Source organism: Bos grunniens, chromosome 14 (genome assembly GCF_055505025.1).
Source record: "Bos grunniens cultivar Pamir isolate PY7600 chromosome 14, Bosgru_T2T1.0, whole genome shotgun sequence".
In the NCBI taxonomy this organism is placed as follows: domain Eukaryota; kingdom Metazoa; phylum Chordata; class Mammalia; order Artiodactyla; family Bovidae; genus Bos; species Bos grunniens.
This window is the reverse complement of record NC_141178.1, coordinates 76,312,284-76,336,384: the sequence shown is the minus strand read 5'-3', so window position 1 is coordinate 76,336,384 and position 24,101 is coordinate 76,312,284. Positions and strand designations below refer to the sequence as shown.

At 47.6% G+C, this 24,101-nt stretch overlaps 1 protein-coding gene across 6 annotated transcripts in view; it reads left to right on the top strand.

The window, feature by feature from the left end:
* ZFAT (zinc finger and AT-hook domain containing) overlaps positions 1-24,101 on the top strand; it is a 157,665-nt gene that overhangs the window by 118,336 nt on the left and 15,228 nt on the right. For 4 of the 6 annotated variants that reach the window (XM_086335591.1, XM_086335590.1, XM_086335589.1 and 1 more), the window contains 4 exons: positions 1,155-1,293; positions 11,262-11,380; positions 17,760-17,886; positions 20,661-20,791. In XM_086335591.1, coding sequence (XP_086191717.1) covers positions 1,155-1,293; positions 11,262-11,380; positions 17,760-17,886; positions 20,661-20,791 — 516 coding nt within the window. Of the gene's footprint in view, positions 1-1,154; positions 1,294-11,261; positions 11,438-17,759; positions 17,887-20,660; positions 20,792-24,101 lie in introns of all 6 variants that reach the window. The other 2 variants (XR_015140338.1, XR_015140337.1) reach the window with 1 other exon arrangement.

The following is a 24,101-nucleotide window of genomic DNA, read 5'->3' as shown; positions in this document are numbered from 1 at the left end:
ACTACCCCAGCAGAAGTCCTTGCTGAAATGTGGCAACATCCCACAAGTTCAAGCTTGTTCTGCATGAAAAGCCCAGATGCGGCTCAGCCATAACATTTAGGGAGAGAGGGTCCCAAGAAGATGTTAGGTAGTGATTAAATTCCTGTAAAAGGTAATGATGGTACCAGGGAATGGAATAGATGGAAAGGTTTGTCCCCCTAAACCTCAGAGCTGTTCAGTAGTGCAGGGGGCCAGGGGGCTGACCTCCATGCCTGTAACAAAGGCTGAGATCACAGACATCAGAGACAAAAGAAGGCTGTCTCATCGCGGAGGGAGGTTTGGTCACAGCCAGTCTTTGAAAGTGTCCCTTCTGGCTTTAAGAGTTGAAGATTTTGTAGAAATCAGTAGCTCAGAAACTTGAGTTCTCTTTTGAACTCACCTGTCCATTTTTTGACCTATCTACTCAAACGATTTGGGAGTTCTTTTCATTAGCATTTCCACCAAGGAACAGGCGTGGGGAAGTACATGGAGTTGAAACTCTTATGAGGCAGTTTATCTGCTTTGCTCTAAGAAGGATGGAATTGACTCTTGAGCCTGAAGTTAGGTTCGTAGGACCATTTCTCATTTTAATTGCCCCTTCGTGCCTCTGTGCCCACTGACCACCCAGCACTGGCAGGAGAGCATTTTTTGGGTTTTTTTTAAAATTTCTGTGCAGATGCTAATGTTCCAAAACTAATTTCATAGAACTCACTTATATTGAGATAGGCAAGTACGTCAGAATTAATGGTAAGGGGAGCTACTTGAATAGCATTCACTTGAAAAAAAAAAGTGATAGATTCCTGTGTTGGATTTTTTGTGATTTTCTTCTTGAACAAGAAATATAAACTCTGGGGTGACAACAGAGAAAGATATGAAAGCAGCCTCGTTTAGCAGAGTCGCCTCCTGCTCTGGGGACTTCTGCCCAGTCACTCGGGGGGTTCCCTGCAGAGGCAGGACTCAGCCACCCCAGGTTTGTGTCTTTTCCTGGAGCATTTCCCGAGGGATGGTCTGCTCCTCGCAGGCCTTGGGGGTCGTGGAGGAGGAGTGGGGTATGTGTGTGCGGGGCCTCTTCCTTCCCGTGGAGGCTGATGACACAGGGGCTGGCCTGGCCCTAACCCTCCTCCTTGTCCCCCCAGCCTTTCCGCTGCGCCCACTGCCATTACTCATGCAACATCTCGGGCTCCCTGAAGCGGCACTACAACCGGAAGCACCCCAACGAGGAGTACAGCAACGTGGGCACCGGGGAGCTGGCGGCCGACGCGCTCATCCAGCAAGGTAGGCGAGCGGCTGCGCCCCTGTGCCTGGCCAGGCCCCCTGGGGCAGCTCTGCGACCTCCCTCAGCACGACCCGCACATTCCTGGTCATCACTGTTCGCTTCCTCCTCTTCCCTGTGAGTTGTCAGTGTTACTTGCGGCTAGGACCATATTACAGCAACCTTAATGGAAACCTTAGGGCTTCCCCAGTGGCTCAGATGGTAAAGAATCTGCCTGCATTGTGGGAGACCTGGTTTCAATCCCTGGGTCAGGAAGATCCCCTGGAGAAGGGAATGGCAACCCACTCCAATATTCTTGTCTGGAGAATTCCATGGACAGAGGAGCCTGGCGGGCTATAGTCCACGGGATCGCAGAGTCAGACACAACTGAGCAGCTAACACTTTCACTTTTGATGAAAATCTTAAACAAAAAAAGTGATCACTTATCCACACATTTTACCAACCCTTCCCATAACATTCATTTATCGGTACAGTCATCCCTCAGTATCGGCAGGGGATCAGTTCCAGGACCCTCATGGGTCCCACAGTCTGAGGATGCTCAAGTCACTTGTGTAAAATGGCAGAGAACAGTTGGTGTCTGCATTTTCAGCCCACATAGGATGTGGAACCTGGGGTTTCAAAGGGTCAACTGTATGGCCGTCTGTCCTTAGTCCATGCACACATTTTGAACAAATGAAAGTTCATGGCTAACTTTCTTTACTTAACGTTGATTAACACACACAGTTTGTTTTCCTTTTTTACACTGTCTTCCTACTTTAACTTCTAAGGGCCTTTTGCAATACAGCATGAAGCGGGAGCACCCCACTTTATTTATTTTAAATATTTATTTACTTTGCCTTTTTGGCTGCGTTGCCTCTCAGTTGTAGCACACAGGCTCAGTAGTTGGGCACACGGGCTTAGCTGCCCCGAGTCATGTACGATCTTAGTACAATCAGGGATGGAACCCCTGTCCCCTGCATTGGAAGGTAGAGTCTTAACCACCAGACCACCAGGAAAGTCCCACCCTACTATATTTAACCATGCTCCTGTTGTTGAACATTCTAGGGTTTCTAGATTTTTCTCTTCTTCCAATTATGAATAGCACTATATTAAGCACATTATGGGTGGGGTTCTTTATCCAAAAATATTTGAGTACTCAAATTACATATTCCTCCTGAAAAGAAGAAACGATTTAGAACATTTAAACTAGAGATTGAGTGAAAACTCTAGTATCTTTGAAAAGTTTGGGGGTTTTTCAATACATGGTCACATTTCCATTTGCAAGGGTTTAGCTCACATGCTGTTGCTACCTAGAAACGCTGTTGTATTTTCATCTGTGCTCCGGTAATTCAGCTGAAAAGTGATTGCAGAGTGTAGTGTGTCAGTGGTTGCTCTTCTCTGGATCCTGTGACTCTTTGAAGCTGAAGACCATTTTAGAAACCTATCCCGTCCCCGCTTCCCTGGCCCTGGTGCGTGAAGCTCCACTTGCTGTAACCACCATGAATGGCGTCCTAATGTGAAACAAATGAATTGACTGTATCCTTCAGCACTTCCGGTGACAGGGCTGACCTCTGGAAATAGACGAGCAGCAGAAAACTCTCGGATAATTTTAAGTCATCCAACTGGGATAATGGGAGCATGTGCCTGGTGTTGGTATTAAAGGCAGTTTCTAGGAGTTGGAGGGCAGGCCAGTGCGTTGCCATTTGGGCCGGTTACCTACCCTCCACTGGCGGCCCCGAACCTCACGTGGAGCTCACAGCCACCATCACACAGGATTGCGGGAGGATGAAACGAGAACACTTGAGTGTCGGGCACTCAGTACATTTGCATTCCTTTCTTTTGTATTTTTTTTCTCTAAAACTATGCTAAGGCTTCTAGAGCTGGTGTATCATTTTTGAGGACCCTGCTGTCCAGGAATCACAGAAGAGAGGGTGGATTGCCTTCAGAAGTTCAGTTGTCACTCAGTCATGTCTGACTCTTTTTGACCCCATGGACTGCAGCATGCCAGGCTTCTCTGTCCATCACCAGCTCCCAGAGCTTACTCAAACTCATGTCCATCCGGTCGGTGATGCCATCCAACCATCTCATCCTCTGTCCTCCCCTTTTCCTGGGTTGCCTTTGAGTCACAATAAATAATTGGAGTACAGGGCTAGTGACTCATTTCAACATCCTTCACACTCTTAGGCTGGACTGGTGGGAAATAGACATTTACTTGGTCATGGGAACAGGTGTGGAGATCTGATTGATGCCTCTGTCATAGTTCCCTGCTTCCAGACTTTCATCACTACCTTGCACAAAACGTGCTGAGGTCAAGTTGCTTCATGCCCTACAATTTCTTCATGCCCTAAGTTAACTTTCTAACTTGCTCTATAAGCAGTTGGCATTCCCTGACAGGGTCTGGGTTTTCTAATTTTGAAGGGCTATTTTTGGCCTTCATGTGTGTGTTTATGTATTTTTGCTGTGCCCCCATCAAGAGACTCTCCTGGAAGGAAGCAACGGAATGTGTTTTGGCTCATAGGAGACACCGTGCCTCTGTGTCTTGGCAGGAGAACTGTCTCTGAAATCCGAGAGCTGGTTGAGGATTAGTGCAGCTCAGAGCCCTCAAGAGCACACAGCTCTCGCTGACCTTAGGTCTGAGGGAGAGAAGGAGAGAGGAAGAAGATGGGGCTGAATAAAAAGAATCATAATGCTGAGTTGTTTGGGATCACTCACTGGGACTTTTCTCATTTTCTTTTCATTAATTTCATGTAATTCTCCCCATCCTTGTTTGGTTTTATTTTCCTCTTCTACCAACCCCTTAAAAATTATCTTCCTGGGACTTTATAATTTCTTGTTTTGAGATAGAGGAATAGGTCTTAAAATGACATAATAAAAAAACCACATATATATCTATGACCAATTCATATTGCTGTATGGAAGAAACATATCGTAAAGTAATTATCCTCCGAATAAATAAATTAAAAAGTATTTCTAAAATTAAAAAATCATACATGTAGTTTTCTCAAAATGATGTTGCAGTCTCCTGAAACCAAGTGCAGGACTCCTTGTCCGTCCGCTGTGTTGAAACAGTGACACACGGGAGCCGTCGATGGCTGAGAAGGATGGTTCTGCCCCAGGCTCAGGGGTTTGGGGAGGGGGTCCGAGCACTTTTGTAGAGGAGGCGGGGAGAGGACCTAAAAGGCTGAGGTTTCCGCTCCCGGGCAGGTTTCTCAGGGAAGGGACTGTGGTGTTTTTCCTGCAGTTTGGGTCCTTTTCCGTGAACCCTGGAGTGGAGGCTGCTGGGGTGTCCGCCTGTCGTGTTCTGGAAATGTTCACCAGCTGGCTTTCCTGGGGCAGGGGACGGGGCGCTGATACGTAGCATTTTCCAGTTTCTGTGCTGCGAATATTTCCACTGGGGCCAATTTCAAGCTTTCCATGTGACGTCGCTGAGTTGGGCAGGGATGTGCCCAGCCAGCTACTGAGCTGGTTCCCTCTGGCTCCAGCACACGTCTGGTCCTGGGGGCGCAGGCTGCGTGCCAGCCGTGTGCCACCCACGTGCCAGCCATGCCTCAGCCGGAGGCACTTGGACTCCAGTGCTTTTCTGGCAGTTAGACTTGTACTGAATGCTGTATAAATGCTTTATCCGCTGCTTGTGTTTTATCTACTTCTGATATTTTGAAAGCAGATCAATCTCTTGTTTATTCCTCTCTGTCAGTCACTTGTTCATTAATATGGATTTGAGGTGTTTTCCCACAAAATATACATTTTCTTGTTGTATCACTTCAGTGGGCCTGCCCCTTTCCTCCTCTGAAAAAGCCTGATGAAGCCAGCTCAGGAGCTGGTTCACTAAAACTAGAGGTTGTGAGAGGCATCAGATGCTCGGTGCTTAGCGTCACAAGCTCTCAGCTTGTTCCCGGAGCTCATGGCCTGGCAACGATGGGCTGGTCCTTTTCCAGGGACCTCATGGCCCTCCTTCAAGTCGCCCCAGGATACTAGCACAAGTCTAGGGTCGGGTGCACAGCCCTGGAGCCCGCTGTGATCCCTGTGGCCCCTGGACCAGTTACTCAGCTTCTCCGAGCATCAGTTTGCAAAGATGAGATCTTATTCTCAAAGATCCCAGACCGTGCCTGATGTCACAGTGCCTGATAAATGGCTCACATTCCCTATCGTGTTTATTCCATCGCCTTCTTCACAGTGTATCTTAAGCTCATCGTGTTCCCCATGCTGTGCGAGGCACTGGGATGTGGTGGCATTTGTTGTCATTCTGGGTTGGGGATGAAGCCTGGGCAGCTCTTCCGTGTTCTGATCATCTAACAGAAAGTATCTGCTCCTTTAACAGGCCCCACGTTGCTATAGGAGAGAAGTTCACTGCTTCTCTCAGGTGGTGAACCTTATCTCAGGTCACTCATTTAAGGAGTCATTGAGCAGCGGGGTAGATAAATGAGATAAGAAAAGATATGAGGAAGAGGGCCAGAGAAGGCTTAGTTTGTGGCATCTGCTGAAATCTTTGTGTTGTTTTGAACAGTTATATTAAGATTGTAAACATGTATATCCATACCTTTGATGTACATTCATGTCTTAGTTTTTTCACACCAGATTTGGGGAAAATAGTGTAGAAAAAAATCCGGAAACTGTCAGCCAACCCAGGGGTCGAACCCAGGTCTCCTGCATTGCAGGCGGATTCTTTACCAGCTGACCCACAAGGAAAGCCCAAGAATACTGGAGTGGGTAGCCTATCGCTTCTCCAGGGGATCTTCCCAACCCAGGAATCAAACTGGAGTCTCCTGCATTGCAGGTGGATTCTTTACCAACTGAGCTATCAGGGAAACCCTTCCACACTAGATTCGGGAAAATTGTATAGAAAAAAATCCAGAAACTGTCAGCCAACCTAGAGTCCTTTATTTGAATTTTGAACATTTTTATTCTGAAATTGTTTTTATTAGGGCCCAGATCCCATACATTAGTGGAAGATGCTTCCAGTGACGTGATGCTGTGCTGTTGGTTGTTATTTTCCATGTCACCTTATCTCTCATGAGGTTGGCATCATCTTTCCCATTTTAAAATGAGGAGGTACAGAGAGGAGAAAGGACTGGACATCAGCCACACAGTGAACAGGTGATCAGGCCAGACCCGGGTCCTGATTCAGAATGTGGCTTCTCACCACGGATGGGCTACATCCCCTGACGTGAGTCCCAACTGTGCACTTGTTGAGGAGGAAGGAAGGAAGAAGAGGAGGAAGAGGGGGAGGTGTGGTCCTGTTGGGGACTGGTTTGCATTTGCTGGTGGCCACACAAGGTCTCACAAGGACGTGTTGAAAGGTTACACACGCGGGAGCTGTCTGCTTTCTCCTGCTTCTTTGCCTCCAGGTCTGACTGCTAACCTGACCAAGGCTGACTCTAGGGCCTCTCTTTCTCTTTCCAGCCCTTCCCCAGTTGTCCAGAGGATCTCAAGATTTTGAGAAGTGTGTGGGAGGACCAGAAGGGATGAGGGAGACCTTGATTAAGCTCTGACTCAGCCTGACCCAGGGTCAAAGGCACTTTGTTTTCCCTCTGCAGTGTTTCCCCGAGTCCGATTTCGTGTTTCACATGTCAATAAAATAAAAGTTCTCTGTGTCCACTTTCCGTTGATAATTAAGCTGCCTTTGGTCCAGTTACCCTTGAATGTCTGTGTTAGTTTCTTATTGCTGCTGTAACAAGTGACCACATGGTTGGTGGTAGTTTAAAACAGCACAGATTTATTATTTTGCCATTCTGAAGGTAAGGAGTCCAAGCTGGTCTCACTGGCTCAAGTCAGGTTTGCTGACAAGTCTGTATTCCTTCTGGAATCTCAAGATCAGGATGTTTTCTCTTTCCAGCTTCTGGAGGCTGTTTGCAGTCCTTGGCTCTGCCCCCTCCTCCATCTCCAAAGCTGGCAGTCTCTTTGTTAGGTGATGGCACTGGGGTCTGCTGTCCTGCCCGCTCTTAGAAGGATCCTTGTGATAACATTAGGCCCATCCAGATGGTGCAGGATAATAGCCCCATCTCCAGCCCCTTACCTGATCCTTTCTGCCACCTGAGGTTTTATTTTCACATGTTCCAGGGTTTAGGATGTGAATATCTCTGGGGAGCCTGTTATTCTGCTGACCCCACACTGTCTTTTTTTTTTTTTTTTTCTGCCTTTTATTTTGTACTGGAGTATAGCAGATGACACCACCCTTATGGCAGAACATGAAGAGGAACTAAAAAGCCTCTTGATGAAAGTGAAAGTGGAGAGTGAAAAAGTTGGCTTAAAGCTCAACATTCAGAAAACAAAGATCATGGCATCCGGCCCCATCACTTCATGGGAAATAGATGGGGAAACAGTGGAAACAGTGTCAGACTTTATTTTTTGGGGCTCCAAAATCACTGCAGATGGTGACTGCAGCCATGAAATTAAAAGACGCTTACTCCTTGGAAGAAAAGTTATGACCAACCTAGATAGCATATTGAAAAGCAGAGACATTACTTTGCTGACAAAGGTCTGTCTAGTCAAGGCTATGTTTTTTCCTGTGGTCATGTATGGATGTGAGAGTTGGACTGTGAAGAAGGCTGAGCGCCGAAGAATTGATGCTTTTGAACTGTGGTGTTGGAGAAGACTCTTGAGAGTCCCTTGGACTGCAAGGAGATCCAACCAGTCCATTCTGAAGGAGATCAGTCCTGGGATTTCTTTGAAACGAATGATGCTAAAGCTGAAACTCCAGTACTTTGGCCACCTCATGCGAAGAGTTGACTCATTGGAAAAGACCCTGATGCTGGGAGGGATTGGGGGCAGGAGGAGAAGGGGATGACAGAGGATGAGATGGCTGGATGGCATCACCGACTCAATGGACGTGAGTCTGAGTGAACTCCGGGAGTTGGTGATGGACAGGGAGGCCTGGTGTGCTGCAGTTCATGGGGGGCAAAGAGTCGGACACGACTGAGCGACTGATATGAACTGAACTGAACTGATAGCTGATTAACAGTGTTGTGGTAGTTTCAGGTGAACAGCGAAGGGACTCGGCCATACATATATGTGTATCTATTCTCTCCTAATCTCCCCTCCCATCCAGGCTGCCACGTGACACTGAGCAGAGAGTTCCCTGTGCTATATAACAGGTCCCTATTGGTTATCCATGTTAAATACAGCAGTGTGTCCATGACCATGCCAGACTCCCTAGTGGTCCCTCCCCTTGGCAACCATAAGTTTGTTTTCTAAGTCTATGAGTCTGTTTCTGTTTTGTAAGTTCGTTTGCATCATTTCCTTTTAGATTCCACATATCAAGGATGTCATAAGATATTTCTCCTCCTCTGACTTAATATACCGCCTTTTATAAGGATATAAGCTTTAGCATTTTTGCCTTCATAGGAAAAACAAAAAACCAAGACCCAAGAATTCAAGGAAGTGGTTCTGAGTCATGTGAGCCAAGTGACAAATGCAGATCTCCTGACTGTCCAACCGAGTATCCATGCCATTCTGGGAGTTATATTATTGAAAATGAAATTGAATTTTCAATAACGTCAGCCGCTGCAAAGGAGTGAAAATAGTTTACTTGAAATTCCTCTGGAATAGATTGAATTTCGAAAAGAACAAAAGATGCCATGATGGAGTTTCCAAATTGCTCCTGAAATTCTGTCCTTTGGCTTGGTTCGTCTTTCCTTATGAGGAGGATTGCAACTTGCAGGGAGGGGGGGTTGTGGTTTTTATGGGGTGCACTTAATATCAGGGCTGCAAGGAAACTCACTAGGTCTCCCCGTGACCTTTGCCAAGTGTTGCCTAAGCATTTAATGAATTGAAATGGAAATTAATTTTTCTCGGCTTTGATGTCAATTACCTGGCATAGTTACACCTTCCGTCTAGATTACACATTTCCATTTGTTGTTCTTTAATTAAAGCCACCGTGATAAAGGTGGGAGTTTTAATTAGTGTGGGGGCATTCTCATATTAATTTTAATTTAAGCATGATATCAGGATGTTTTTTCTCCCTAAATTAGTTTCCATTAAAGAACAGCCCAGAAGGAATTCTTAATTTCATTTTAAAGCCTAAATTTAACCTTCGGTAGTTTGTTTGTGTTCATTGCCACAGATTAAGTCTTTATAGAAGCAACGTCAGCTTAACCCAGAGACAAGGTAGTGGTTCTCCTGCCTTGGAGGGTTTTAAAAGATGATTGTAAGAAAATGCATCATTTTAGATGATGAACAAGCAATAACAAAGAAGAACTAAGTTTAATTATCCTCCAGGCAAGAAAGAACAAGGTCATTTGATTTTGCCTAAAAAAGTGCAGTGTGTTTGAGTTTCGGAAAAACAACTGTCTGAGCTGCCTTTTCTGTAGAATGTTCTAGAAGTTCAGGATTTGGTAACTGTTGCCGGTCTCTGTGGGCTTCCCAGGTGACGTTAGTGGTAAAGAACCCGCCTGCCAAGGCAGAAGACAAAAGAGACAGGTTTGTTTTGACCCCTGGGTTTGGGAAGATCCCCTGGAGGAGGACACGGCAATATTCTTGCATGGAGGATCCCATGGACAGAGGAGGCTGGCAGGCTGTGGTCCATAGTGTCACAAAGAGTTGGACACAGCGGAGCAACTGAGCACTCGCACGCATGCACGGTCTGTGCTGGCTCTGCCCGCTGTCTCTGTTGTACCTGCTGTGCTGCTCTGTGCTCGCCCAGCGTGGAAAGGCCAAGGTTCAAGGGATTGTGCCGTCAGCCACCTGGGTTAGCTTCCATTCCCACTAATTCCTGTTCTGGGTATGAAGGGAAGCCGGTGGAGGGGCTTACACCTATGAGAGATGTGATTTCAGCTGAGTTTTTAAGACCAGCCGTTGTGCCGGGTGGAGAGCAGACCCACCGTGGCTGTGGGAGACCAGTTAGAGGCCTTCTGTTCCCATCTCACTGCCCTGGCCCCTCGGGTGCAGGCCTGATGCTGCTAGCGCTTGGCCCGACTCTGGCCTGTTCAACGTCCGGTAGATTAGAGGCCTGATGTGGGGCTTCTCTGGTGCTTCAGATGATAAAGAACCCATGTGCCAACGTAGGAAATGTGGGTTCGATCCCTGCGTTGGGAAGATCCCCTGGAGGAGGAAATGGCAACCACTCCAGTATTCTTGCCTGGAGAATCCCATGGACGGAGGAGCCTGATCGGCTACAGTCCATGGGGTTGCAAAGAGTTGGATGCACCTGAGCAGAACACACAGCACTGCTGGGGCTGCAGCTGGCCTCCCGGGGGACGAGTCTGCTTCTGAAAGCACTCCTGCTCAGTCGCTTCCCTGTACTAACACTTAGGTTAAACTGACACCGCATTCATTGTAAACCAACTGTGCTTCAGATGAACAAACAAACAAATGATTTTTGTCCAGCTCCAAATTTAGTTACTGCTTCTGATAAAATTTTAGATAGTCTTTGTATGACTCTCAGTTTTTTCTTTTTAATTCTAGAGTTTTATATTCTCTTAATTAAAACATGCAGGTACTTCCTGGAACATTTGTCAAATTTAATCAGTTAAATAAATAGTGACATTTCAGGATGTGACCAGCTTTTTCATTTGTCCTTTACAGGGATATTCAAGCGGGGATTTATATCCCTGGCTTCACTTCTGACATGAAGGAGGCTGAGCATCTGGCCCTCTGTCTTAGTGTTTCGGGACAAAAGAGATTGAGAAGCGCAACCGTTGTCCTTCAGTTACTTTTCGCTTTCTAAATTATTTGTTATTTTCAAATAAAAATGTGAAAAAATGATTTAAGCCACTGTATCCACTCAGCCAAAGGAATATTACTCATCTTGACTCTCTGTCACCTAAAATATTAAATGTGTATTAGATTCTCTGCAAATTCTGATTCAATAAATGAAAAGACATGCATTAAGTTTTAAAATCTCTGCCCGGAAAAACATATTGAACTGCTGCTATTCTGTTTACTAGTAGAGTAAGCTTGGATTGAAAGTAAATACTGGAGATGAACGCATCTCTTAGGTTTGAGGCATGTGGACGGAAGGCTGTGAGCGCGTTCTTACCTGTGTCTGTGCTTCCAGGTGGTTTGAAGTGTCCAGTGTGCAGCTTCGTCTATGGCACCAAATGGGAGTTCAACAGGCACCTGAAGAACAAGCATGGCCTGAAGTTGGTGGAGAGCGAAGGAGACCCCAAGTGGGAGGTACTTTTGAAAGCTTGGTCTTGGTCGTGACTTTCCTCAGCACAGACAACAAACCAGGCAAGCCCGGTGCCGTTCCTTGGAGCAATGGGTTTTCTGGTGGGAAACTTGGACGTCTTTTCGAACCCTGTCTCCCGTCTGATGGGGGTGTACTGGATGAGGTCCAGGCCACGCATGTGACTTCTTACGCTGAGTTGTGTTGCGCCTGGTTTGTGAATGAATGTCTGCATTGGGCTCACTGATACCTTTACTTCTGTTATCTTGAATCCAGAGTTTCAGAAACTGCATCTGGAAGAACAATGCTTGACAGTATATATTGTTAGTCCCCGCCCCGAGAACAGAGAAGGGCCCCGCCTGCTGATTTTAGATCCTCGTCTCCCTCAGCTGAAGGCAGGCGCTCCTACCTGTCACCTTTGTTTCCAGTCAGATGTTGGAGCCAGTTTCCTGGCTGGATTCTATAAAAGCCAGTAGCTGTATTTTGTAAGCCAGTAGCTATTTCTCTTTTCAGGTACCAGGGGTCACTGCCAAATTGCGGTTTACCTGAGGCGGAGTTTCTCAAACTCAGTGCTGCTGAGATTATGATCTGGACAGTTCTTTGTTGCAGAGGGCTACGCTCCGCATTTTAGTGTTTAGGAGCGTCGTTGACCTCTGCCCATGAGGATCCACCAGCACAGCCAGGTGTGAAAACCAGACAGAAAGCACAGACACTGCCAGGTTCCCCAGGAGTCACAATGGCCCTCAGTTGAGGACCACTTCCTGAGGAGTTTCTGTCATATCAGAGTATCCAGTGGGTTTACTGCAGTTAAGAGTAAGGGCTCAGAAACAAATCCAATGACAATGTGGGGGTTGTTTCAGAAAGCAAGGGAAGGGTTGTCCAGTGGGAGGGAATGTGTTAATCTGTTAACATAACCCATCATAGTATCAGAACTAGGGAGAAAACTGAAAGGATCATCTTCATGGATGGAGAAAAGGCATTTGACAAAATTCCACATCCACTGATTAAAAACAGTCAATAAAGCAGAATTTGATGCGTACATCTTTAAGACAAAAAACAAAATATATGTGTTTCAGATCAAGAGCCAACATCTTGAGTTTCTTATTAGATTTGGGAACAAGATGAGGATGCCCTAGGGGCTCCGGTCTTTTAACATCATGGGAGGCCTCAGCTGGCATGTTGGACAAGGTAGAGTAAATAGAGATGTAAGAATCAGAAAAGAAATAAAGTATCTCTGTAGATACAGGATTATGTTTTTGAAAATCTAAGAATGAATGAAAATCTACTACACATGATAAGCAGCAGATTAAAACATCAATATACAATAATCAATGGCTTTTATAGAGAGAGAACCTAGAACAAAATAGCAGAGATTTAAATGTGAAAAAAGAGATATTTTACAAATACCAAAAGAAAACATAAGTGAATCTATTTGTAAATTGAGAATGTGGAGAACTTCCTAACTATAACTCAAAATCCAGATTCAATTAGGAAAATGATTGAAAACAAATTAACCACATGAAAAACATTTTAAAAATCTTATGTAAAAGAACTCATAGAGGGGCAAATGACACACAAAAAAAGTATTTTCAGTCATATCATAGAAAAAAGGTGAATATCTTAATGTTGTAAAAGGCTTCTTCTAGCAATACTGGTGAAAAAGATCAACAGCCCAAAATGCAAGAGATAAGAAAGGTTCAAAGAAAAAGAAATGCAAATGACCTTGGCTGTCTGAAAGCGTGATCAGCCTCACATGTAATAAATGTAATTAAAACTAGACAGAGATAGAATTTCTTACCTATTCAACTGGCAAGAATCCACCAGTTTGACATCATCTCTGCTGGAGAGGCTGAGTAAATAGGCATTCTCATACATTGCTGGTGGGAGTGTAAAACAGTGTGACCTTTATGAAGGGGAATCTAGCAATATCTACTGAAATTACATATGTGCTTCTTTTTCCATTAACTAAACAATCCCACAGTTAGAAAACTGTCCCAAGGTTATACTGACAAAAATGAGGGAAGGTGTCTACACAAGGCTGTTTATTACAACTCTGTTAATGTAGTATGTGAAGAGAGACTGTGTGTGCGTATACACCAATAGACTGATGCAGAAATAGCTCCAAATATATGTGTATACATGGTTAGTATACATGCATGTAGACTTCCCTGGTGGCTCAGACGGTAAAGCTTCTGCCTATAATGTGGAAGACCTGGATTCGGTCCCTGGGTCAAGAAGATCCTCTGGAGAAGGAAATGGCAACCCACTCCAGTATTCTTGCCTGAAAAATCCCATGGCCAGAGGAGCCTGGTGGGCTATAGTCCGTAGGGTTGCAGAGTCGGACACAACTGAGTGACTAAACTTTAAACTTTATACATGCATGTATTTCTTAGCTTTTTGTGCTAAGAGGACCTAGAAACAGTGACCCCAACTGGCAATGAGCGCACCTAGTCTCCAGGTCTTGGTTTCTAACAGGATTCTCCAAGAAGAGGAACCAGGGTCCCTTGGAAAAAGTGGTTGACTTCAGGGCAGAGGCAGAAATTACGGAAGGTGATCCTGGAGCATTTTGCAGTGCTGGAAAGTAACACCAATTTGCTCCACAAAAGTAAGAGAAGTGTGTCAAAATGGCACAGGAGACAACCCGGAGAGTTCCTAGCCATTCTTTCTCCAGGGCTTCTTCCCAACCCAGGAATCAAACCCAGGTCTCCCGCATTGCAGGCAGATTCTTTACCAGCTGAGCCACTAGGGAAGCCCAAGAATACTGGAGTGGGTAGCCTATCGCTTCTCCAGGGGATCTTCCTGACCCAGGAATTGAACTGGGGTCTGCTGCATTGCAGGCAGTTTCTTTACCAGCTGAATGACCAGGAAATCCCCTAGAGAGTTCCTAATGGCCCCAAACTGGAACAATTTGAGTAACAAAGTAAATCATGATAGTATTGGACTAAAAAATCACTCAAAGCATAGAGTAAATATCTCTGCATCCATACTGATAAATGATTGAATAAATAGTAGAGAAGGAACAGTTCTTACTACAGAATAATTCTGATCAATAGATCTAGAAAGTGGGGGAAATAGAAAATTACCATTAGAACACCACAGTAATAATTACAGTAGCCAAGGTCCATTGATGAATGCCAGAATTAGTCTACAGAAGTTTTGAGGAGAAATAGAGTATTGATGTAACCTCAAAATATCTCCCCCTAAATAATCATGAATTTACAGGGAAAAGTAGTAACATCACAGTTCAGACACCTGGCCAACACCACCTTAGCCACCCGACCGAGGTCAGAATTCTCGGTAGTGAGACAGAGTGACATCATGTACCGCGCCCCGCCCCCCCGCCCCTGGCGTGATGCAATCAGAAGGGCCGTCATCACACCATTTGGATTCATGTGATGGTTTCTTGTGATTAGGTAGGGGCCGAGGATTGTTGGAAGATTATTGATGGCCCTTCTGATTTTATATAACAATAAAAACAAAACTGAACTTTAAAAAAGCAAGCCCTGAAAATTAAGAGTAGAATGAAATCAAGGATCTAAACTATATGTCAAAGCGATGGCAGAACTACATAGAGAAGAAATATTTTAAGAGATTTTAAGATAGAAATTGGATTGTTCCTCCCCAGTGGAATAGAACCTAAGGGCGAAAGGAACTGGCAAAAAAACATACTGTTCTCAGTTATTCCACCAGCAGCGGTTGGTATTGTTACTCTAAGGCTGTTGTTAGTATTTGCAGAGTGGAGTGAAGCACATCAAATGTGTTTAAATCCATGAGTTTATAATAATCCTGGGAGAAAACTCCTTAGTTACCTGTGCAGAGTAATAGTGAATCAACTCTATTTTGATAAATAAAATTGTTACTTTGGTAAGGCTCAGAGTCTAACAATTATTCTACCTCATCGAAACAAACTGTATCTCAGAATAACCGAATGTTGGAGGAGAGAGATTTCTTTGTGTAGAAGTATTCCAGCCAACAAGTGAAGGTTTTCATGACTTCTGTTTTACAACCCTCCACTGGCATCGTGGGTCTAGCCATGACCGTCAGTCTCCTGCCAACACAGCAAAAACAGGGACGCTCAGTCACGGAGTGTCTCCTGATGGAGGTACACGGTGTTACCGTGGGGTCCTTCTGCCTCCTGATCGCCTGATTTAAGCTTCCACGTCTGACTGTCAGTGAACACACTCAGTGGTTCCCTGGTGGTGCAGACAGCAGAATCCAGGCTGTTGGAAACTCTGACGGCAAGCGACCACTTTTCACAATGAAACCATAAGCAGAGGAGAAAGAGTGGAAGGAGAGCCTATAAATGCAAGTCTTATGAGACTTTTATCAGGCGGTTCAAATACATGGATTTCAATAACTTAAGTACGACTTGTGGGATTAAGTTGTGAAAAAATGAGTTGGGGAAATTAGAACAGCGCTTAGGGATGTGAAGTCATTCAGGAATCACTGTTAAGTGTTCTGAGTGTGATGGCGGTGTTGTAGTTCTGGTTTGAAAGAGTTTTATCTTTCAGAGGTGCATTCTGAAATATTTAAATCGATGTGACGTCTGCATTTGCTTCAAAATCAAAGGGCCGTTGTGTGGAGCGTGGAGGGGGCATCAGCAAAAGCGGACTGGCCGTGAGGTGGTGACTGCTGAAGTGGTGCTGTGAGCATGGAGGCTCGCTTCTCCGTCTTGTGTGTGTTTGACATTTTCTATAAGAAAATTTAAGGAATGTGGACTTCAAAAGACTTCCTTGCAATTTCCTGGCTCTTCCTGTAAACAGTTTGACCTTGAGCCATTGCTTGTCGAACCTCTGTGACCGCTGTGTTCTAATGTCTATGGTGAGGCTCCTGCCACTCAAGAGGTCAAAAGGATTGAGAGACAGGATGTATGAAATGCCAGGGTTACTGTCTAGTCCCCAGCAGGTCCTCTGTGCGGCGGCGATGGTGTCAGCAACATCACCATCTATGGAAATCCTCTGGTGCTTCGAGTCCATACTTGCAGGGCTTTGCTCTCTGTTAACAAATAGACATGGAATGCTGGTTCCTGATGTAAACAGCATCTCTTCTGGCCAGCTGGTGCTTCTGTTCGTGCAGTCATGCCCCTCTCCTCTGAAGACCTGGCTTCTTACAGATCTTGACACCTTCAGCAGAGCTGTGACTCTACAAATACAGTTGACACAAAGTCACCTACTAGACTCCAGAAGTACGACAGTTGAGCAGCCAAGACACTGGCCAGGGGTGGTCCCCGAGTGATGACAGGCTGCCTGTACTAGCCATCACGCTGTTGCCAGGCTCCCTGGAGTGCCCTGCAAAGCACTGCCTTCCCACAGATGGTTATTATAGAGAGTACCCCAAAGCCGGGAAGCCATGCCACGCCCTTCCTGTTCATCACAGGCTGAGATCCAATTCGTGTTGGCCACAATGTTGCCTAATGGTACTTATAAGGAAGCATGCTTCTTTTTGTTCATTTATGCGTTCATCAGATACTCATTGGGTGTCTACTAAATGTCAGGCTGGAAATGAACTAAATGAACTTGACCACTTGGCTGTAAAAGAATAATCACATTCTATTCTGAGCCTTTGTGAATAGCTGATAAGTGCTTACAGAGTATGATAACTTTGGCTCCTATAAATTGTGTGTAAAATCTCCTTTTCGTTCTTCTTTATTGGTGACATTCATGCTTGCCTGCCTTCCAGTGCTAGGAAGAGATGATTATGAATATCTAGTTCGTGTGAAACGTCCACCTCTCCTCTCCTTATCGGTGTGAGATTTCTGTAAATGTCCCTTTAGCTTCTTCTTCTCTCATGGGGTCCTGATTCTGCACAGGTGTATCTTCTCTGGTCAGTTGGATTTGTCATACCCATCCTGTAAAAATAAAATGAGCCACAGACTGCACGAGTAGCTGAGATCTCCTGAGATCTTGCTGTGTGCCGGGACCCATGCTCTAAGCTGGCCAGAGGCTGTGGTGACTGGTCCTCTCCTCCCGTCTACCGCCACCACGCTGTGCCTCCCTCTTGACCTCATGGCGGGAGGCCCCAGGCACAGGGGATCAGAGCAGTGTTGGTGGCAGTGGGAGGAGCAGAGCACACATGAGGGTCTCTCTGTGCGTGTCTCATCACTCATTGTGAACAACATCCTCTATTCCCTGCGGCAAGAACCTGTCACCAGAGGCTTTCCTCCAAAGCTGGTTTTAAGGCCTCGGCACTTGGCACAGAGAAGTTTCCTCTTTGGGAGATGGGTTTTTATCGGAGCACTGGTTTCTCAGGGGTGCCAGGCAAATGAGCTGCTGCAGACACATTGCTGGTGTGTGTTTGTTTTGTTTGAATCCATTATCCCGGGGCTTCTGGGGATCTTCTAGGGGCTCTTCTAGGCGGTCCCATCAGTGATTCTGTGTTTTTGTTTAGCCAGCAACAGAAGCTCCCGAGGAGCCTTCCACCCAGTACCTGCACATCGCAGAAGCTGAAGAGGACGTTCAGGGCACACAGGCTGCCGTGGCCGCCCTTCAGGACCTGAGATACACCTCAGAGAGTGGTGAGAGCGCCCCCCGCCTCCCCGACACCTTAGAGCTGGTCTTTGGCAGGCTGAATGAATGAATGAACTTGTGAATGAGTGATGTCCGTCACTCGATCTCCTTCAGCTGCATTGTGCTCTCAGGAGCGCTCTAGCTCTCTGACAACTAGAGATCTCTTGCAGAGTCTTCTAGAACAGAGCTGCAGGTGAAGTGGTGCCTCCAAACGGTGTTGCCGGATGTCCACGCATATCGTCACGTCTCTCCCTTCCAAGTGCTAACCAGGCCCACCCTGCTTAGCTTCTGAGATCAGACGAGATTGGGCCCGTTCATGGTGGTATGGCCGTAGACTCATCACGTCTCTGAGCAGCGTGTGGGAAGACGGGTCTTATAGTCCTCACTTCACAAGAGGCAGGAGACTTCCTCCTTGTAAATGGTTGGCTGAGGCTCACCCACTTCTTGGGTGTTGGAGCTGGTCTTGGAATCTAGGTCTCCTAACTTTTTGTTGGAGTGCCATCCCTGTTCCAGGCTCCCTCAGAGTCATCTGTTCTGGGGGGTTTGTTCCAGGGTCTACAGGAGGCAGACGGGGGGCGTGGCTGAGACCGGGGGCAGTCTGCTGGCCTTCCTAACGGCCCCTTATGGACCTGTGGGCCCAGGACTGTCTGCTGTCCAGTTCTTCTGAAAAGCCCCAAGTCAGGATCTTCATGTCAGATGTCATCAATGTCAAATGTTAGATCAATTCAAAAAACAAACCACTGTGCCAGCCTAGTGGCAACTGGGGCATTGGGCTGAGAACACTTTTTCTTAATGCTCTTTAAAAAACAGGAACAGAAGACAAGTTAATATAAGGTGCCTCAGTGCTCTGTGTATGGCGGGACAGAGATCAGGCAGGCGGGATTAGAGGAAGCGCGCGGTGAAGTCAGACGGTGACAGAAGATGGGAACTCACCATTTCACCCAGCTCTTAGTCCCTAAGCCCCAGGTGGTAAGAAGGATGCACAGAATGTCCTGTGAGCCGCTGTCTTTGGGGAAGATCCGAGGCCGGTGCCGTGCACACTGCCCAGTGAGCTGGGGTGACCCGGGAGAAACCCCGCAGCCTGTAAGAGCGGCAGGCCCTGTGGATGGGGCGTCCGGGCCCCACCATCAGCGCGGTTCCCAGAGCTGACGCTGTGTCTGCTCGTGTTTCCTTCCCGCACATGCAGTGACTTCAGCGAGTGCTCACGCCGGGCCGGGCCAGCTGGAGTCCCCCACGCACACACTCCCTCGCTCCCACACTCCCTCTCTCCTTTGACAGGTTCTCTGTGTCCCCTCCTGACTGTTAGGAAACGATGCAGCTCAGCAGCTGGGCCTCCACTCTGGGTCCTGGCCTCCCTGCACTGCGTCTCCGGCCACCTCAGAGCTGTGCCCGCCTGGGCCAGACTCTCCACGTCTCAGCACAAACTGAATCTGCTCCTCCCCCGCCCAGCACTTTTCCTAGCAACGGCATCTTCATCCTCAGGGTTCAGGCTGTGTGTCACCTCCCGGGAGCCCACCGGACTGTCCTGCGGAGCTCCCTAGTCGCCCCCCTCATATGAAACTGACCAGGGGCTGGAAACAGTGGCTTACCGTCTGTCCCGGTCACCTGCGAGCCCCGGAAGGAGAAGCGGGGAGGCAGCAGTAGGTCTTTGTCTGAGTTCCTACTGGGAACCGTGTTCCTGTGACACTTGGGACTTGATAAATGGTCATTAACAAAGGAAATGGATGAAGAATTAAAAGCTTGCTTCTGTGCATTTTTTTAAGGGTCAATGTTTTGTTTAGTGTTTGGCTGTTTAGAATGGTTGGCTTCAAGGCACGCCCTCCCCCCCTCCTCCAGGAGTGTGTGTGTGTGTCTGTTTGTGTGTGAGGTGTGTGCAGGGGATGCTAGGCCTGTGCATGGTGAGCAGGTGCCCATGTCATTGCTTCAGTCATAGGCCATGTCCTACCCTCCGTGTAGAACACAGTGAATGCCCTTCTCTCATCTCTTAATGATTCACGTTGGAACGAGGCCCGCAGAAAGCTGTCCAGGAGGATGTAGACATTGGAGGAGACTTCGTACTATTATGCTAACCTGGAGACCAGGCAGTAATTTCCCTCCTGGTGAATTAACGATCGGGGTCAGAGTGGCTTGTTCAGGAGAGTCACAGATGGCCAAGCATATGGCGAAAGCAGGCAGGGTGTGCTCAGTAGCTGTCCTGATGATGTCGATTCCAGGCTTCTGAGATGAGTAAAAGAAAACCCTGATTTAGAAGTCTAAAGACCACCAACTTGACGACTGGGACGTCCTCGCGTGTCCTGCCCGTATCCTGTGTAACTTACCTGGCTCACGCTCACTGGCGCCTCCCACCGTGCTGCAGGGAAACCAGCTCTGCGGTGTGCTTCCCAGGAGTTCCGTTCTGAGAGGCAGCCCTGTGTCCACAAGTTTGCATTCAGAACATCCAGGCTTGAGCCCTGCCCTGTGCCGTAGCCGATCCGACGGCCCAAGGCGGGTCTCTTCGATTTTTTGTGGTGAAGTGATTAATTTATGAAGTGGGGATATACCACCACAGTGTCATCTCCTCACAGGTTGTGTGGAGTTTGGAGATGTTCTTACAGGGAGTGTGTTGTGAGCTGTGATGTACCACACACTTTGTTTCTGTGGTCACAGTGAGTGCTTACTGAGAACGCGTGCATCCTTGGAGAAGGCACCACCCAACCATGGCCTCTAGGAAGGCTGCTTCTGCGTTCAGTGACCTTCACCGCCCTTGGACTTAACCATCTCCTGTTTGTTTCTTCCTGCTCAGGTGACCGACTTGACCCCACGGCCGTCAACATCCTCCAGCAGATCATCGAGCTGGGCACCGAGACCCACGATGCCACGGCTGTTGCCTCAGTGGTCGCCATGGCACCGGGGACTGTGACTGTCGTGAAGCAGGTAGGACCCGCCCCTTGTCCTTAAATACCGTCTCCCCACACTGCCACACAGCCTCTGCCCCCTGCCCACTTTGGTTTTCAGGGCTGTGACCTACCCGAGGGGGAATTTGGAGTGAAACTGACCTGGGTCTCATACATTCTCTTACTCTTTTTTTTTTTTAAGTTATTTATTCATTCATTTTTGGCTGTGCTGGGTCTTCGTTGCTGTGGCGTGCTTTCTCTAGTCGCAGCGAATGGGAGCTACTCTCTCTCGTTTCGGTGTGAGGGCTTCTCACTGAGACGGAGTCTTTTGTTGTGGAGCACGGGCTCTAGAGCACACAGGCTCAGTAGATGCAACTCGCGGGCTTAGTTGCCCTGCGGCACGTGGGATCTTCCCGGACCAGGGGTTGAACCCGTGTCCCCAGCACTGGCAAGCTGATCCTTAACCCCCTGGACCACCAGGGAAGTCCTGTTTTCTTCCTCTTATTACGGGGTTGATTGTATCTGCAAGAGCTCCATATGTTAGGGCCAAGATACTGAGGTAGCTGCATCACCCCTTCCAGAATGAAGTTCTGGAAACTTCATTCCTTTCCTTTCAATGAAGGGAATCCCCGAGTGACACGAGTGTGATGTGGACCCATCTGGACACATCTGTGGTCAAAAGCAGCCTCGGGGCCTAAGACACGATGTCAGTGGAGCAAGGGGCCATAGGGACCGCCAGAGGAGCCAGGAAGGCTTCCAGGGCCTGGCCTTTTAAATACTGAACATCACCTGATGCAGTCAGCACAGAGGATGGCTGAACTAAACGGATGGGAGAGGATGGCCACCGTGCGAGTAGAGGTTACTCCACTTATTGATGGTTGTTACACTGTTTGGCTTGTTTCCTCTCCTGCTAACCTCAGAGGAGACTTCACCATCTGTTAGGATGTGGTGTGCGTCATGATCAGGTCAGCCTGTTTGTCCATACCTGTCTCTCTACTGCCTCTGGCTTCACTGTACAAGACTTGTAAGCTGGCTTAGGCAAATGCTTAAGAAAACCAACACAGCAAGCACGTCGGAACCAGGGCAGACCCACGGTGTGGTTTAAAATCAAAGTTCAAGTTCGTGGAGAAAGTTGAATGGCAGACTGTAGCATTTTACACGTTATCCATTGTTTTAGCGATTCACTCAGGAAGTGTTTAGTAAGTGCCTGCAGTGTTCTCATTGCTGGCTTTCCAGGAGAGAGTCGACGTTTGCCATCAAAGTGGTTACTCCGGTGGGAAAAAGATCAATAAGACAGAGAGATTGTCACACGGTGAACAAGGGCAGTGGAGAAAAGTAAAATCAGAAAGGGGGAGGGCCGGGGGCTGAGGGAGCGGGGGTGGGGGAGCGGCTGAGGGAGCCGGGGAGGGACGGGGGCTGAGGGAGTGGGGCTGGGGGCTGTTTCATGAAGGGTTGTTGGGACAGGGCTCTGATGTTTGCCCCGAGACCTGGGAGAGGTAGGCTTCACTAGAACAATCCAAGTTCTGCTGTACACGTGGTACCAAGTTTGATAACAACAAGAAGGAAGCATGAAACAGTTAACAGTAGAAGAAGTAAGGTTTTCTTGGCAAATAACAAATAATTTCTTAATGCAGCTCTCTTCTCCCTGAGCGATGTGTTGTTTGTGACTTGCCTTCGATGACTTGGTGGACTTCCCAGTGCTGCCCCCCTGACTGCCCCCCCCGCCCGCCTCCCCCCCCCGCCCCACAACCCCCTCGCCGCCCAGGGCCAGGCCACAGCACAAACAGGGAGTTCAGGCTATGGAGCTCCCAGCAGAATTAGTGCATGTGGCTTCAGCTCTGGATTTCCGGCTCCTCAGACAAGACTTAGTGCGTCTAGATGGTCGTTTGAATACTCCACGTGTTTGTACTCCTCCGTTAGCATGCTGTCTCTCAGTGAGACCCCGGGCAGAGGTCAGACAGGACAGCAGGAGTCTGATGTTTCAGGCTGCAGGGGCCGCATGTTCTGCATCGTTGGGAGCAGATTCATAACGCCTCTAGGCCAAATGCTCTCTCAGCTTTTCTTTGTATTTGTTAGATTGCAGTCCTCAGTATGTCTGGTAATCTCTTCTGAAACTCTTCGTCTGTATTGTGGCATGTGACATCCCTAGCTAGACCTGGCCACTTCGGGAAGGGCATCAGGGGACCTTTGGCTGTTGTGGGCATGCCAGATCCTTTGGAGAACTGCAGGGAGGCACCACCACTGTGACTCACGACTTCCTTCTAGGAACAGGATGGATTTGCTGCTCCCTGGAGACATGATTTATTGCGCGTCACAGGCGGAGTGGTGATACGCGAGGTTGCGGGTGGAGGAGATAGCTTAGCTGTGTTCTGAGGCATTAGGGTGACAGCATGACGAGGGATAAGGCCGATAAGCCTCCGCTGCAGCCCTGTAAAGAGGGATAATGTGTTCGCAGTGGTGGAAAACAGGATGTGAGTCCTGTCTGCCTGGCTGGCACCTGGCACATCAAGGGCTAACTGGGGGTGTCCCTGGTGGCCCAGACGGTAAAGAATCTGCCTGCAATGCAGGAGACCTGGATTCACTCCCTGGGTGGGGAAGATCCCCTGGAGAAGGGAATGGCTACCCACTCCAGTATTGTGGCCTGGAGAATTCCGTAGACAGAGGAGCCTGGTGGGGATGTGAGTCCTGTTCGCCTGGCTGGCACCTGGAGCTCTAAGGCTGTTGATAAATGATGGATGGGAGAATGGATGGATGGACAGATGGGCAGGGAGGCCTCAGACTGCCCCTGCAATGCCTACAGGAATGCTAAAGGAATGACCTCTCTATTCAGTTGTCTTATTTAAGCTTAAATATAGCTGTTTTTAAAAATTTATTTGGCCACACCAGTTCCTTATTTGCATTAACGCAGGATCTTTAGTTGCAGCTTGCAGGCAGGATCTAGTTTCTTGACCAGGGATCAAACCCGGGCCCCCTGCATTGGGTGTATGGTGTCTTAGCCACTGGACCACTGGGGATGTCCCAATATAGCTGTTTTTATTACAAAAATCAGTTTCTTTTTAACTAAATTCTGGTTTCGGATTTTCCAGTAGAGAAATCATATCTGTTTAGCGAGTGTGCTTAGGCCACTCAGATGTGGACTCTGGGGCACCTGCTGGGAACCCGTGATGTTCCCCTCACCCTGGATTTAGGACTGCCTGATTTGATCTCCTTGCTGTCTAAGGTACTCTTAACAATGGTCCATATAATCAAAGCTTGCTTTTCCCAGAGTCATGTACAGATGTGAGAGTTGGAGGCTGAGCACTGAAGAATTGATGCTTTCAAACTGTGGTGCTAGAGAAGACTCTTGAGAG